At 45.8% G+C, this 13230-nt stretch overlaps 5 protein-coding genes across 5 annotated transcripts; 2 read left to right on the forward strand and 3 right to left on the reverse strand.

Annotated features, from left to right (window-relative positions):
- Nucleotides 1–96: 96 nt before the first annotated feature.
- On the forward strand, nt 97–1765 carry NECHADRAFT_89538 (uncharacterized protein; the record flags this gene model as incomplete). Its single annotated transcript, XM_003039044.1, has 7 exons — nt 97–189; nt 260–289; nt 389–479; nt 710–836; nt 1333–1421; nt 1485–1647; nt 1693–1765. The coding sequence occupies 7 exons, from the start codon at nt 97–99 to the stop codon at nt 1763–1765; spliced, it is 666 nt and encodes a 221-aa protein (XP_003039090.1).
- Nucleotides 1766–2492: 727 nt separating this feature from the next.
- Nucleotides 2493–3942, forward strand: NECHADRAFT_89539 (uncharacterized protein; the record flags this gene model as incomplete). Its single annotated transcript, XM_003039045.1, has 7 exons — nt 2493–2670; nt 2717–2952; nt 3431–3454; nt 3641–3657; nt 3737–3744; nt 3871–3885; nt 3929–3942. The coding sequence occupies 7 exons, from the start codon at nt 2493–2495 to the stop codon at nt 3940–3942; spliced, it is 492 nt and encodes a 163-aa protein (XP_003039091.1).
- A 3438-nt stretch (nt 3943–7380) lies between these two features.
- On the reverse strand, nt 7381–7728 carry NECHADRAFT_56771 (uncharacterized protein; the record flags this gene model as incomplete). The annotated part of the gene is made up of 2 exons (XM_003039046.1): nt 7381–7515; nt 7540–7728. Coding segments are annotated over 2 exons (324 nt in total), but the record flags the coding sequence as incomplete, so codon positions are not given.
- A 1985-nt stretch (nt 7729–9713) lies between these two features.
- NECHADRAFT_56770 (uncharacterized protein) lies at nt 9714–11512 on the reverse strand (the record flags this gene model as incomplete). The annotated part of the gene is made up of 5 exons (XM_003039047.1): nt 9714–10063; nt 10156–10622; nt 10683–11104; nt 11163–11343; nt 11406–11512. 5 exons carry the CDS (start codon nt 11510–11512, stop codon nt 9714–9716), a joined length of 1527 nt encoding a protein of 508 aa, XP_003039093.1.
- Nucleotides 11513–12271: 759 nt separating this feature from the next.
- NECHADRAFT_89541 (uncharacterized protein) lies at nt 12272–13215 on the reverse strand (the record flags this gene model as incomplete). The annotated part of the gene is made up of 3 exons (XM_003039048.1): nt 12272–12399; nt 12456–12708; nt 12760–13215. 3 exons carry the CDS (start codon nt 13213–13215, stop codon nt 12272–12274), a joined length of 837 nt encoding a protein of 278 aa, XP_003039094.1.
- Between the last annotated feature and the right edge of the window lie 15 nt (nt 13216–13230).

Here is a 13230-nt window from a genome sequence, read left to right on the forward strand (position 1 = left end):
TTCCCCGCTTTCTTATTTTTTGCCGAATCCTTTGCGCTATTTCATATTGATTCTCCGTCGCGTCACGAAACAACACCTGGAAGTCAGTCATCCACAATGCCTGCGACACCATCGCCAGAGCGGAGCCCCAGCTCCCAAGGAGGCAGCGAGCACCATGTTGAGCCAACCATAGAGATAGAGGATGCCATTGTATGCCGTGCATCCTAATCCTACCTAGTTTTGTTGTGCTGGAATAGTACCTAACTGGAGACCACCACAGGCCGCCGACAATGACTCAACCCTGGGCGAGGTGCGACTCCGATTTCCTCTCTAGCGTAGCCGGCGTATTCTTTGACGCCGACGCTAGTCTGGTAAAGGCTGAGGATGGTTTATTTACCGGTATTTATAGGAGTCTGACCAGTCCCACGTGTCCCTCTCGTCGAGCATCATGGCATATCGAGAAGAAAACGGCCGACGTTATCATGCCCTTAGTAGCGGCAGTAAGTAAATGGCTCTCGATGTTGGCGTAGGAGACTAACACACAAGTTAGAATACGTCCTTCCCAACGACGACGTTAGTTGAACCCACCCTTGGAAATGACCGTGGTATTTCTCGACTGAGTCGCTATTAATAAATGATCCTCCACTGTAGGCAGAAAACGATAGACTCGGTAGGCATAGATGGTAGACGTATACATATAATGCATAACGCATGCTGATATCGATGGTAGACCTCCAGCACGAGCTCTACGTCCGCACCTTACACGGGGAGCTCGCACTCTGTCCAAAAGCTAGAGACGCGAAACGAGTTCTAGATATAGGCACTGGCACTGGATCATGGGCCATTGACTATGGCAAGTAACCTTGGCTTCTGTGCATTATCTATGCGCGGATGTAACGTACTGACATGGATTTAAAGCGGATGCGAATCCCGAAGCTGAGGTTTGATACTCTACCCCTCTTCAACGTTGATATGTTACTTTGACTTATGCATATGCTAACTGCTAAAGGTGATTGGTGTTGATCTGAGCCCAATTTAGCCATCGTTGTGCGTCTAAATACCGTTGTTTAACCAAGGAATTCGATACTAATACAACATCGGTACTGCTAGTGTTCCCCCAAATCTTATCTTCGAGATCGATGACCTCGAAAAGGAGTGGACCTGGACGAAAAAGTTTGATTTCATTTTTGCTCGAATGATGCTCGGCTGCTTCTAGGATTTCCCGCAAATCATCAAGGTAGCATTCGACAACCTCGAGCCGGGCGGCTACCTCGAGCTCCAAGACATGAGCCTCCCTGCGCGTTCCGACGACGATACCCTATAGCCCGATAGCTACCTATCCCAGTGGTGCAGGTGCTGTTTTGAAGCTGGCCAGAATCTCGGACGCCCCGTATTCCCCACCACCGAGTACAAGAACTACCTCGCAGCCGCCGGCTTTGAGGGTATTGTTGAGGTGTAACGCAAATGGCCAACAAACGCCTGGCCTCGTGATAAACATTTCAAAGAGTTGGGTAACTGGACGCGTGCCAATATTGCTGGTGGACTTGACGGTCTTTCTCTCGCCTACTTCACACGCGGCCTGGGTTGGACGCCTGAGGAGACACGTGTGTTTTGTGCACATACCAGGAAGGACATGGAGAATCCTAAGATATATGCTTACTGGCCGATGTAAGTGTTTGAACTGATCCAGCGCTTAATCTCCCCCACTTCCAGCGGCAGCTTTACTGATGATGCCTCTTGTGTCAGATATTTTGTCTATGGGAGGAAGCCCTTGACTGCCGAGTGATATCGGCGTGACCCCAAAGCGATGAGAAAAGATGAAATTTTGCTGTTGCAGAAGTTTGAAAAAGGCCACTGTGTCAACATCGGGTCATGATGTTATGATCTATTGAAAATTTGTTCGTTTTTATAGTTGCAGCCCGGCCCTTGATGGGTTACCTGAGCTCGGAGAACGACAAAAGATGGCAATACTATTCCTGTTTTTTCCCCGATGATTATTGATTGAAAATTAGACTGAACGAAATTCACCTGATATTTAGAAGTATCTTGAAATCTAGACCTCTCGAAAGCAGCATCTTATGCTGTCTAGTGTACCAAGAACCGCTTAAAATAATTTACTAAATTACACGCTCCATTTAGGAGGCTAATACCTAAATACGTTAGCTCTACGGAGCAGTGGGTCATCTGTCCTGTCGAAGGATCTATCAGACATGGAGGGTGATTGATAACGAGCCAGCTACCTGCATCGGATTCTAAGGCCGAAGAGTCGTCGTCTATTAGATCGCACTTTAAGTCCGAGGAGACCCACACTCACGCGGGGAAGAAGATTAGTTATTCTCGCAGTCTGGTATGAAGATAAGAGGGTTTTGAAAAAGGGAAAGCCCTTCTTAACTGTCCGTACGTTAAGTCAAGTGAGCATCATCGCGTCCGTCAGACTCACATTTCAACCTCGACCTTCATTGACCGCTCACCAAACATTTTCCAGTGTTCTGACCTGGCTAGCAATCTGCAACATGGCGCCAAGTCCCAAGACTTTTGACAGTGACGACAGTGTCCTTGACCCAGCTATCAAAGCGCATATCGCAAGCCTATACTACGCTGTGGATAACAAAGAGCTTGAAAGATGGGGTTCACACTTCACCGATGACGCTGAGTTGAAGAAAGGCGCGACCAACGTCAAGTGCAGAGAGAGTGGGTAATACTCAAACCGTGACTACGGTGCTCCTCACTGACATAGCTGGACTAGACTTGGTCGAACTTGTCACTAAGTCCTGGGCTGTTGTTCAGAGTCGTGATCATACCGTTTATAAGGTCTTTCCATTCGGTGCCAACTCTGATGAGGTGATGATGCACGGGCGAAGCAACAATGTGTCCCTGGATGGCGTGAAGTCCACTTTCACCTGGGCCGCCCGCATGCACTTCCGCAAAGCAGAGGACGGTAGCGTACTAATTGACAAATACACTATCATTGTGGTACGTTTGAGTATTTATCATCCACTGGTTCTGCCTTGCTCACTCGATTCCAGGATCCCCATCCGTCGACCTTGTAAATGCTTGGGTAGATAAAGGCCAAGGCGACGTTGACCTCTGTATAAGGAAACGAGGCCATAACAAACTCAGACAGCGAATACAATTAGTAAAATACTTCGAATACCCGTTAAGTTGCTAAGGCAAGGGGCTTAATGGCTGAATATTTAGCCCGAAGGGTAAATACCGTCTACCTACTATTAAACTCTTCTGGGAGGCCCCCTTTCGATTATAGCGATAACCAGCTATTAGAACTACTTTAAACCTATAGTAAGGGAGTTAACTGATAGACATAGGGGTCCCTCTACTACTTCCTTCTAGGCCTAATTAACTATATATTATATATCGAGTTCCCCTTTCCCTATAGCTTATAGGAAAACGTCGTTTAGTTAATATACCGTGGTGGATATGGCGGATTAATTAGCTGCTAAGCCTAACGGCGTCGTTGGTTAGTAAGGCGTATCTTTATCCCTATATTGTAGTTAGCTATAATTGTAGTACATAGGAAACGCAGGCATATAAACCTTCCGTGGGCGTATAATTATAGAGGTTCTAACGGTCAAAAGGCGCCTCGAGGAGTAGGCCTTATAATGAGGTAACTTATGATACTATAATATAACTAATACCGGCCTAGAAGTCGCGTATAGCGAGGTTAGTAACTATCTGATCCTTCGTTAGGCTCTAGTATTTATGAATAGTAATAGTAAATACTATGATTAGGGGAAACTAGGTGCGAGAGTAGGTCTTATTACCTATTAGGAAATTATGCGTAATAGGAAGGATAGGTATAATTTTCTTGCCCTCGTTAGTTATTAGATATAGCGGTCTGTCGTAGTTATTAAAGTCTATTATAATAATATCCAGGGGATCTTACTATGGGTTAGCGCCTTTATTCTAAGCGATATTATATATTATACCCTAGGCGCTATTAACTAGGCTAGCTGGTTGCTATAAATTAGTTATGAGTATTACCCTAGCACCTCTAGTAATAATAAACTTATTGGATAGATTACTAGTATGGTTACTTAGCGCCTACCTCGCGCCTTTACCTAGGTTCTTTGCCTCTACTTATATTGCCGGGGCGTTAAGGTGCATTATATGCTCGTAATTATATTCATTGACCCGGGCCTTTATGGAATATACCCGCATAGCGGCCTTAAATCTATTAACCTCGCTCTGCGTTAGCTTGGCCTGCACTCGACTACTGAGGAGGTTCTAGGAGGGTATAGATAACTTGACTTTACGTAGTTCTTATAATGCCTAACGGAACCGGGCCTAATTATCACTAGTCTAGCGCTATACCGTAGTTAGGAAGATAGTGCGGTTAAATAACTAGTAGGCTACCTATCCTCTCTTTTCTAATAAAGACAGGCTAGTGCTAGCGGTTAAATATAGCGGCTTTTATTAGATAGGTAGTAGCTAGAAGAAATCGCCTATAAGCAAGATGCTTATACTACTAAAGAACTCGAGGCTATGCTATGGAAAGGCCTGTCGTAGGCGAGAATTAATTCGCCTGAGCTACTTAAGTCCTAGTATACTCTTTTTATTAATAACGAGGTACCTAATATGCCATAGGTAGGACTAAAGGGCAGTAGCATTAGCTAGGCGAAGTTCGATAAAGGTACTGCCTACTAAGAGACGGAGTAGTAAATATATAGTGCTGCCCTATATCTAATTACTCGTAATGCCTATTGGCGCTATGCGGCAAATAGGGCTAGGATTCGGTAGGGTAGCTACCTAAAGGTAGGAGGAAAGTACCTTAATAAGGAAGGACTTACCTATGTTATTGCCGCCGTTAACGTAGAGAAGGATTTAAATAGGATTTTGCGCCTAGAAGTAACCTATGAAGGTATTATATATTAACTGCTATTGCGGGTTAAGCTGATCACGCTAGTGAGGGCTAAGGACCTCTATATCGTTAGCTATAGGGTTGCTAGCGATGAGGTCTTTCTAGTAGCTATCTCGAAACTCTAAATAAGTGCCTATATGCCGTGTCTAGTCGTAATTAATATCGATATCGCGGCGGCTAAGTAGGTTAAGACCTTCCTAGGTAAGGGGGTTATTAGGTAAAAGGGCGGCGAGATAGATCTAGTCTTTGTTATTAAATTCCTCCTTTACTAGCAGAGCCTCGTACTAATCCTCTTAAGGTTATAATCGAACCTCTTTTGGCTGGCCGTAATAGTTATTATTATGACTATAGTGCTACTAATAATAGGAAAAGGCCTAAGCGTGAGAATTAAAACGATAGCCGTTAAACATAAGGAGCTTATTATACCGATAATATGGGTGGTTTAATACTAGCTTTACGCGGCAATACTCTGGCTACTATTAGCCTTCTGGATTAGCCTAATAGCGAGGAAAGTAGACCAATATATGCGGCCTACCGTTAATATTAGCTGGCTGCTATTGCTTCTACTTGGAAGGGTCCTTAGAGTAGAAATTCTAGTATTTAAGAAAGGAAATATAGGTTAGGTCTTCTAGGGATTTAGGGTATTAATAGTACTTTTCGTAGATATTAGGGGCCTTATTAACCTTATCGGCGTTAATCCGTAAAGAGCGGGAATATATATTAGGATTATAGTAATTAATATATAAGCAGGTTTGTGAGCCTTCTTATAATAGTAGACCGAGGAGTAAGTAGCTAACCTCTTGCTTTGAGTAGTCTCGCTTAGTAATTAATTAATTTAGGAGCTTTAATGTAAAGGAAATTAGCGGGTTATAGTCCTTAACCCGGGGCATTAGGGCCTTCCTAATCTGGGCAAAAGACTTACTCTTCTTCTCTAACTTAGAGTAGTATTTAGCTATATAATCGATTACCTACTATAGGCTTATGCAGGGTAAGATATCTGTATTAGCTAGCTACGCAATGGCAAGTAAGCGGTTATAGTAGTTTATCTAGCTATTATTCCGCTTGCCCCTAAAGCTCTAGTACTTAGAATAAGGAACCTTTTTAAGGGAGGCTAGTAGGCGCTGCCCATAAGGAAATCCAAAGCGGTACTCTACCTACTTAGTATGCTTACTAAGCTACATATAGTAGTTATTATAGTGATGGCGCTGCACGCGGTTTACTACTATTGATAGGAACTAGATGGTAAGGGGATGTTCTAATAGATTACTAATTAAGGGATTCCTTTCCCTAGGTGCCTACACCCTCTAAGGCTCTGGGTTAATAGCGGATACGTGATATCCCTAGATTTAGGTAAATTGCTCCCGGGACTAGCTATTATTGGGATCTAAGTCCGGGTGGCTATTTAGCTAATATAGGCCATAGTAGTAACTAAAACCCCTGCCCTACTACTCATAGCGACCCTAAAAGTCTATTAGGTTGAACTTCTGCCTTAGGATAATAGTCCTAAAGAGCATATATCGCTTATAGAAGTAATAAGCGGCAATATAGGCGTTATCTCGTAGTAGTTGCCGGGATAGAGCCATTTGCGCCGCCTTAGGAGCTACTTTTTACTCCTAGAATCGAGGTATATAACGATATAGGGACTCCTAGTAGTAATCAGCTATACTTACTATAATGAAAAGGCTAGGCCTACCTAGATTATAGGCATATACCTCTAATTCCTTCCTTTGCTTATACTAATATGGATAGGTGCCCCTAATTATAGCGGCTTAGCGCGTGATCGATTGGATCAGGGCCTAAGCCTCTGGCTCGTTAGGCTTAGCTATCGCTTCCTCTATATTAGCGCGCGTAAGGGGTTAATAGCGGCGGCCTTTATATTACTTAACTAAGTAGTTACTCTGCTTTCTGACCTGCGTATATAATAGCATGTTAAGGGCGATAAAAGGCCATATCTTATGCCGGGCAAAATATCTATCTTGCTATCTCATCGTATAGGCAAGGTAGTCTTAGTATATGACGCTCTATAGGCGAGGCTCTATAAAGTCTACCTTGCCGTCGGGGTAGAGGGTAGGGAACGCAAGCGTTAATAGCGGCTAGGAATAGTTAAATTCGTTAATAGGAGTCCTGCGAATAGAAGGTAATAGCATCTAGTATTAAGCCTACGTGTTAGGCGGTATATACTTAAGATCGGCTATATACTTAGGGTTAGGGGTACTATAAAGTAATTAGGACTATAGGGCGTTTAATTTAGTATCTATAACCTATAAATTAGGGATCACCGATATATCTATATCTACTGGATCCTCTTTTATATCCTCCTTAATAGGACCTTAGGGGGCCTCGCCGTTAAGTATATTAGCTACTTAGCTAGCAATAGAAGTAACTATACTGCCGTTAAGAGGAAGCTATTATAAGCGATCTTGCCTTATAATAATATCGCGATAGCCCGGGTGGTGGCGCTATAGGTAATATAGCTAGGTTAATAGGTATAAGCGGCGTACCCGGAAATCGCGAGCAAATTACTACTAGAAATAAGGGTCGCCCTCTATATTAGGAGGCCGTAAGAGCATAATATCTAGCTCTTTAGGTAGGACCGGGAGCTCTTTAAATAGCCTACTAATATTACAAAGGAAGTAGATAATATAGCCGCGGTATTTATACTAAGAGCTATATACCTATAGGACCTTTATGTATACGTGAACCCTAGTAATTAGTATCTCCTTAATTATTATTAGGCTAGGTAGATTACCGGGGACTTCCCCGAAGTTAAGGCTATTCGTAGCGCTAAAGAAGTAGGGCTTATTAGTAGTTCTCTCCTTATCTCGATTAATATAGCGGCTATAGACTCCTAAGCTGTTTTTCTTTATATCGAACTAATGCTCCCGGCAGCGAATATAACTATATATCTTATCGTTATTCAGGGCAATATAGAACTCCCGCATAAGCGCCTGATCTTCCTTACTAAGGGCAGGTAAATTAAGGTCCCTTATAAAAGGTAGATTAATTATCTAATTAAACTATCGTTCTTAAAGCTATAGCCGTGGCCGTCGGTTTATAATGCCTTAATATATATAGCGGCCGCGGTGATAACCCTATGGCAGTAATAAAGCAGTGGTAGGGAATGATTCCTATGGCATAGGCGTGCCTAGCATAATAAGAGCTATTATAGTCGTATTACTAGGAATTAGCGTGCCTAGAATTACTCTTAGCGGGCTTAAGGTAGGAGGGATAAGGAGGGCTCCTTCCGCTGCGCTTAAGGTAGATAGGCCTAGTAGAGGTCTAGGTAGTCCCTAGAGGATAGGCGCTAGACTATAGAATATAGTAGGTATTATAGGGGGTTATAAGCTATTAATAGATATAAGCGCTTATGCGTTTCGCCATAGAGGCGTTAATTGAGCCTAAGAATCGGTCCTCTTTGTCATTCTACGCGGCGATAGCCTCGAGGCGATGTTCCGCATGGCGGCAATAGCGGCTCGGGATTCGGCCACTCGCTCTTTTTAGCGTGCCCTATAGCTACTATACTATCTTATAAGCCTCATAGGGTCTTTAACGCTTTAAAACTTAACCTCGGGTAGGTCTTACTTATAAGTATAGTAGTTCTAAACTACCTAGGGTATATTATTTTCTATCTGGCTATATATATTGTTATCTGCCTCTTACCTATATAGACGACCGGGTAGGTATCGCTTAGGTAGCGAGGGTTTATTTAGATATATCGTAGCGTGATAGATCTCGATATAGGAGGTTATCTATAGGGTGTTTTAATTAGGTTTAAATAATTAGGGAAGGAGGGGATACTTTACCGCTCGATTAGAGGCAGGTAATACATAAGCCAAGACGTCGTTAGTAACCTCGTAAGGTTTAGTAGATAATAGTTTTAATAGCAAAGGGAAAGTAGATGCTATATCGGTGCTCTGGCTAGAATCGCGCTTGGAGGCCGGAGTTGATTAAAGGATAACCTTAAAGCTCCTAGAGAGCTTGCTAAAAGCGTTACCTAGTTAATGATCGCGGGCTTTCCTATATAGTGGCGTTATTAGCGTTGATAACTGACTAATTTAAGCACGAGTTAAGCATAGACTATGCTAATTAGCTAATTAGAAAAAGTTTTATGCTCTTTTTTTCTGACTGAGTAAAACGCCCTTCGGGCTGAATAATTTGGGTTGTCCCATAAAACCTGACATTTCATTGTTCTTAGATCGGATTCGCACATCTCATATCGAATTCTCGACGTGTCTGATTGGGTTCTGATCTCTTCTAGCCTTTGAACCAAGGCCTTTAGCTTCTGCTACGTGTCTTTGGCTAAGGAACCTAGCGGCTTGCCATGCGGAATAGACATAGCCAGTAATTAGAAACAGTCATGATATTGCTGTGAATTGAGCCATATGTCGGTAATATGACATTGCAATCCTACAAGGCATCCGTAGCCTGCCGTGGAATGGTCATGACCCCGGCCCGGATAATGTGCCAGGGGACCACCGCCGCTCGGAATTGGGAGAGAACCCGTGTCTCGACGGCCAGACCGACAAATTCACCTTTGAATATTCAGAGAATGTACCATAATCCAGGGATGTGCGAATTGTTCTCTTCTCTGTAGAGCTCAAAAAAAAAAATGGTGCAAACCGCGGAGCTCGTTTGAAAGGCCATGTCAGCCATGATGGATATGACATTGGACTTATTCATAAAGTAGATGGAGACCTGAACAAAATGGTCGATATCCTGGAGCCATAGGGCGCTTTGATAACCGTGGCTCCTCACTTCACTTCATAGAACATGCATCTTAGCCGCCAATGGAAGACTTGAAGCCATTCCCATAATGCTTGAGCTGAATTATGTTCCCAAACCGTCGCTCTCTGTCAGACTACGGCGTGATCTCCTGACCAGCCACGGCAGCGAAGAAAGCGTCAGCTAGATAAGATCCAGCATAGCTAGGCTTGTGGAATCCATCCACAATGGGTGGCGCCCTGGACGGTTTGGAAATCTTCTCAATATACCCCGCGATGCCGTCTTGCTGCCACTCCTTTGCGAATTTCTCAGCCGTCATGTTAAGCCCGCCGACAGCCCAGATCGGCTGGACCTGCCAAACAATGCCCAGCTTGGCTATGTCGTCACTGAAGGAGCGGATTTGCTCATCAGTGAAACCGGCCTTTGTATAGTCGTACATGCCGGTGAATCCGAAGGCAAAGAGCCGATTAGGAAAGATCTTACGAACTTCCGTGTGGAATTCGAGAATGTCCCTCTAGACTGTGCAGCGTTAGTTTCTTCTTTCCTGCTGTTATGCCATCGTTGATATTCTTGCTCACCTGGCGCATCCATTCTTGCCCAAGTCATGTCTCCCAAGGGAGCAGCTGCAACAGCTCGCTCTATGATTGTCTTGACGCTTGGCTTCCACATATACTGGCCCTCTTTGGACCTCGGCAGCTCCCAGTCGAAAACAACGTCCTCTCCTACAGCATCCTTGGCGAATCGGCGTCGATCCTTGAGTGACGTGCCGTACACGGAAGCCTTTGCCAGATACTGCTGGTACTTCTGCTCGTTGCATCTGGCCTTGACCGCCTCGTCAAAGGTCATCAAGCCTGCGCTGGCCTTCCATTCATCGCGTGCCTGCATGTACGTCTTGCCCTCAGCCATTCCCGATGAGACCGCCTCCACGAGAGGCTTCACGTCGTGGGTGGCGCCTAGGATGTACTCATGGTCCCTCGGATCAATTGTGCTCGTGATGAATTGAGAACGGTCTGTATCACATCGACACATCAGTAACGTATTGACACTGGAGAAACCTCGTCAGCATAAGAGTCACCGTGAGGCATGAGCGTGCATGAGTACTGACCCCATGACATCGAATTGCATGCGAACGGCCGTGAGGCGAGCGATATACTCGCTGGTAGGCACCACGGTTCGGCCCTCGCTAATCGTGAATTTCTTCAAGCCAATGGCGAGATCATCCAGGTGGATCATGGCGACTCCCGCCTCCACAAATAACTTGGTCATCTTGACCGTCGAGGTCAGGCCTCCGAAGCCCATGTCGCCATCGGCAATGATGGGCGCCATGAAGTCGTAAGCTTCAAGCTTCTCCCGCTCAGCCTTTGTGTGGTGTAATCTGAACTGCTTCTGGCGCTGGTCGTGCCACAATTGGGCTTTGAAGATCTTCTCGATAACCTTGGGAACTGTGTCCCATGGGTAGTCTGCATGATCGCAGCCCGGATGCTGAACTTCCGAGAGACCGCAAAGTGCCCCCGAGACGTACACAGTCTATTGTTGTGTGTAAGTAAATTTTGACACCTATGGGCTCGACTCCAACTTGACTCACCTGTTGATGCTTGACCATTTGGGAAACCACGGTAGGTTCGGTCGTACCAAATGTCTTCTCATGGGTACCATTTTTCAGGTGTTCATTCAAGAGATCCCAAAGCTTATCGCCTTGCAAGCTCGATGGGTACGAGATGGGGATTGTGTTTCGCAACGCGGCAATTGTCTTGGCTGAGTAGGGTCTAATAGCTGTAAGTTTGCCTTTGAACCATCATCTATCAGAACATTTGCAACGCAACCTAACCTTTTCAGATGTGCCTGTCTGGGAGATTGCCACTCCTGCTCGATCGAATCCGCAAGGTCCAGAAACGCTGCTTCCTCGGCGTCCAGATCGATTTTAGTGTTTCGCATTTTGGGACAAGTAGGATCAACGGTATACAGGGACACGAACTTGCGGCTCGAGACTGCGGATGACGGTGCGGCCATGTTGTCACTGGCTCTTATTAGTTCACTCACATAGCTACTGGCCCTTCGGACACTACTAGCGTTTCGCGGACACTCAGTCCGAAGACCCCGAAAGACCCCGACCAGCATTACCCCATGCTTCTTTCCGCCAGGAGCGTCTGTCGCATCGCATCCCGATCGGATGCCAGTCCATTGACGTTTCTCAACTTGATTGGATACACTTCATCGGAAAGGACTTGAAAATCCGGGGGAGGGGAGCGTTCTTATCGCGAAAGACCATCCTGATCTCGGTCCCGCGCGCGCCAAGTCGAATCAAATCGGGTCACTCACTCGATCAGAATCAGGCTTCGCACCGCGCTCGGCATGTTGTCTTCCGATCCTGATATTTCGATCGTGCCTTATTCTGCATCTGAGATCTTTTACCAATGGCATCTTTCCGTAAGGAGATACAGTCAGAATATCATGAATGACTAATTGGCTGGTGGTTCGTGGTCCGGCCGAACAAGTAGGTATCTCACAACCACGGAGCCCACTTACTGTGGGTGCGGTAGCAACGTTACAAGGACAAAGCCGAGTTAGACAAACAATAGATTTTGAACACACAATGGCCTCCGTGGCGACGGACATTGACAACTAGCTAAATCAGATAGCTCGAGAGAAACAAAATAGTACACTACACGTTTCGGCCCACCCCTTCATCCATATTCAGCCAACAAGTACATTCTTAACCTTAGCAAAAATGCCCTTGTGAGCTGTTTCTTCGTCTGTACCGCCCAACCACTCTCTCCGGCCGCTCGTGATGTCAGCTTCGGCAGGGTTAACCCATTTCGTTTCTTAATTATCTCGTTAGCAAAACTGCACTCAAGGCTTTCACGGGCGAGAAACCTACTGTGCCAGAGCTTCCACCCGGCGTATAGGGCAATGAAGATGGGGATAACTAGGTAAGCGAAGATGAAAGCCTTGAGGTCAAAGGGTGTCAGGAGCGTGGTGTACCCGGAGATTATGACGAGGAAAATGTTGGCTCCGAAAAGTGTCCAGGGGACATAGGGGTACCCCAAGGCCTTGAATGGAAGAGAGGAGAGGGGCATGCCCTGGGCTTTCACGGCGGCGCGGAAGCGCATGTGAGTCAACCCGATAAATGCCTAGGCAATGAAAGCAGCTGAGCCAGAGATTGACAGCAGGTAGCTGAATACATTGCCAGCATTCTCCGAGATATTGAGCAGCGAGATGAGGCCGAAAAGGTTGGTGAAGACGATGGCGTTGACCGGGACACCGTTGGAAGTCGCCTTGGCAAGGAACCGCGGGGCCCGTCTAGCCTTGGCCTGAGCATAGATGGTGCGACTGGCAATGTAGATGGCGGAATTGATCGAAGAGAGCAGCGTGATGATGATGATTGCATTGATCAGGTTGCCGGCGCCCGCCCAGCCCGCTTGGTTCAGGGCGACAGTGAAGGGGGACGACGCCGACTTGGATGCGGCGTTCAATAATCCTTCCGAGTTGTAGGGCACAATTAGGCCGGTGAAGAAGATCATGCCAACGTATACGATCAGGATGCGCCAGAAGGTCTGCTTTAGCGCCTTGGGGATGTCCCTCTTGGGGTTTCGAGACTCTCCGCCAGTGATTGCCACTGCCTCAGTTCCCGAGTACATGACCGCAGCCAAGAC

The sequence above is a fragment of the Fusarium vanettenii genome (genome assembly GCF_000151355.1).
Source record: "Fusarium vanettenii 77-13-4 unplaced genomic scaffold NECHAsca_202_unmapped, whole genome shotgun sequence".
Classification (NCBI taxonomy): Eukaryota; Fungi; Ascomycota; class Sordariomycetes; order Hypocreales; family Nectriaceae; genus Fusarium; species Fusarium vanettenii.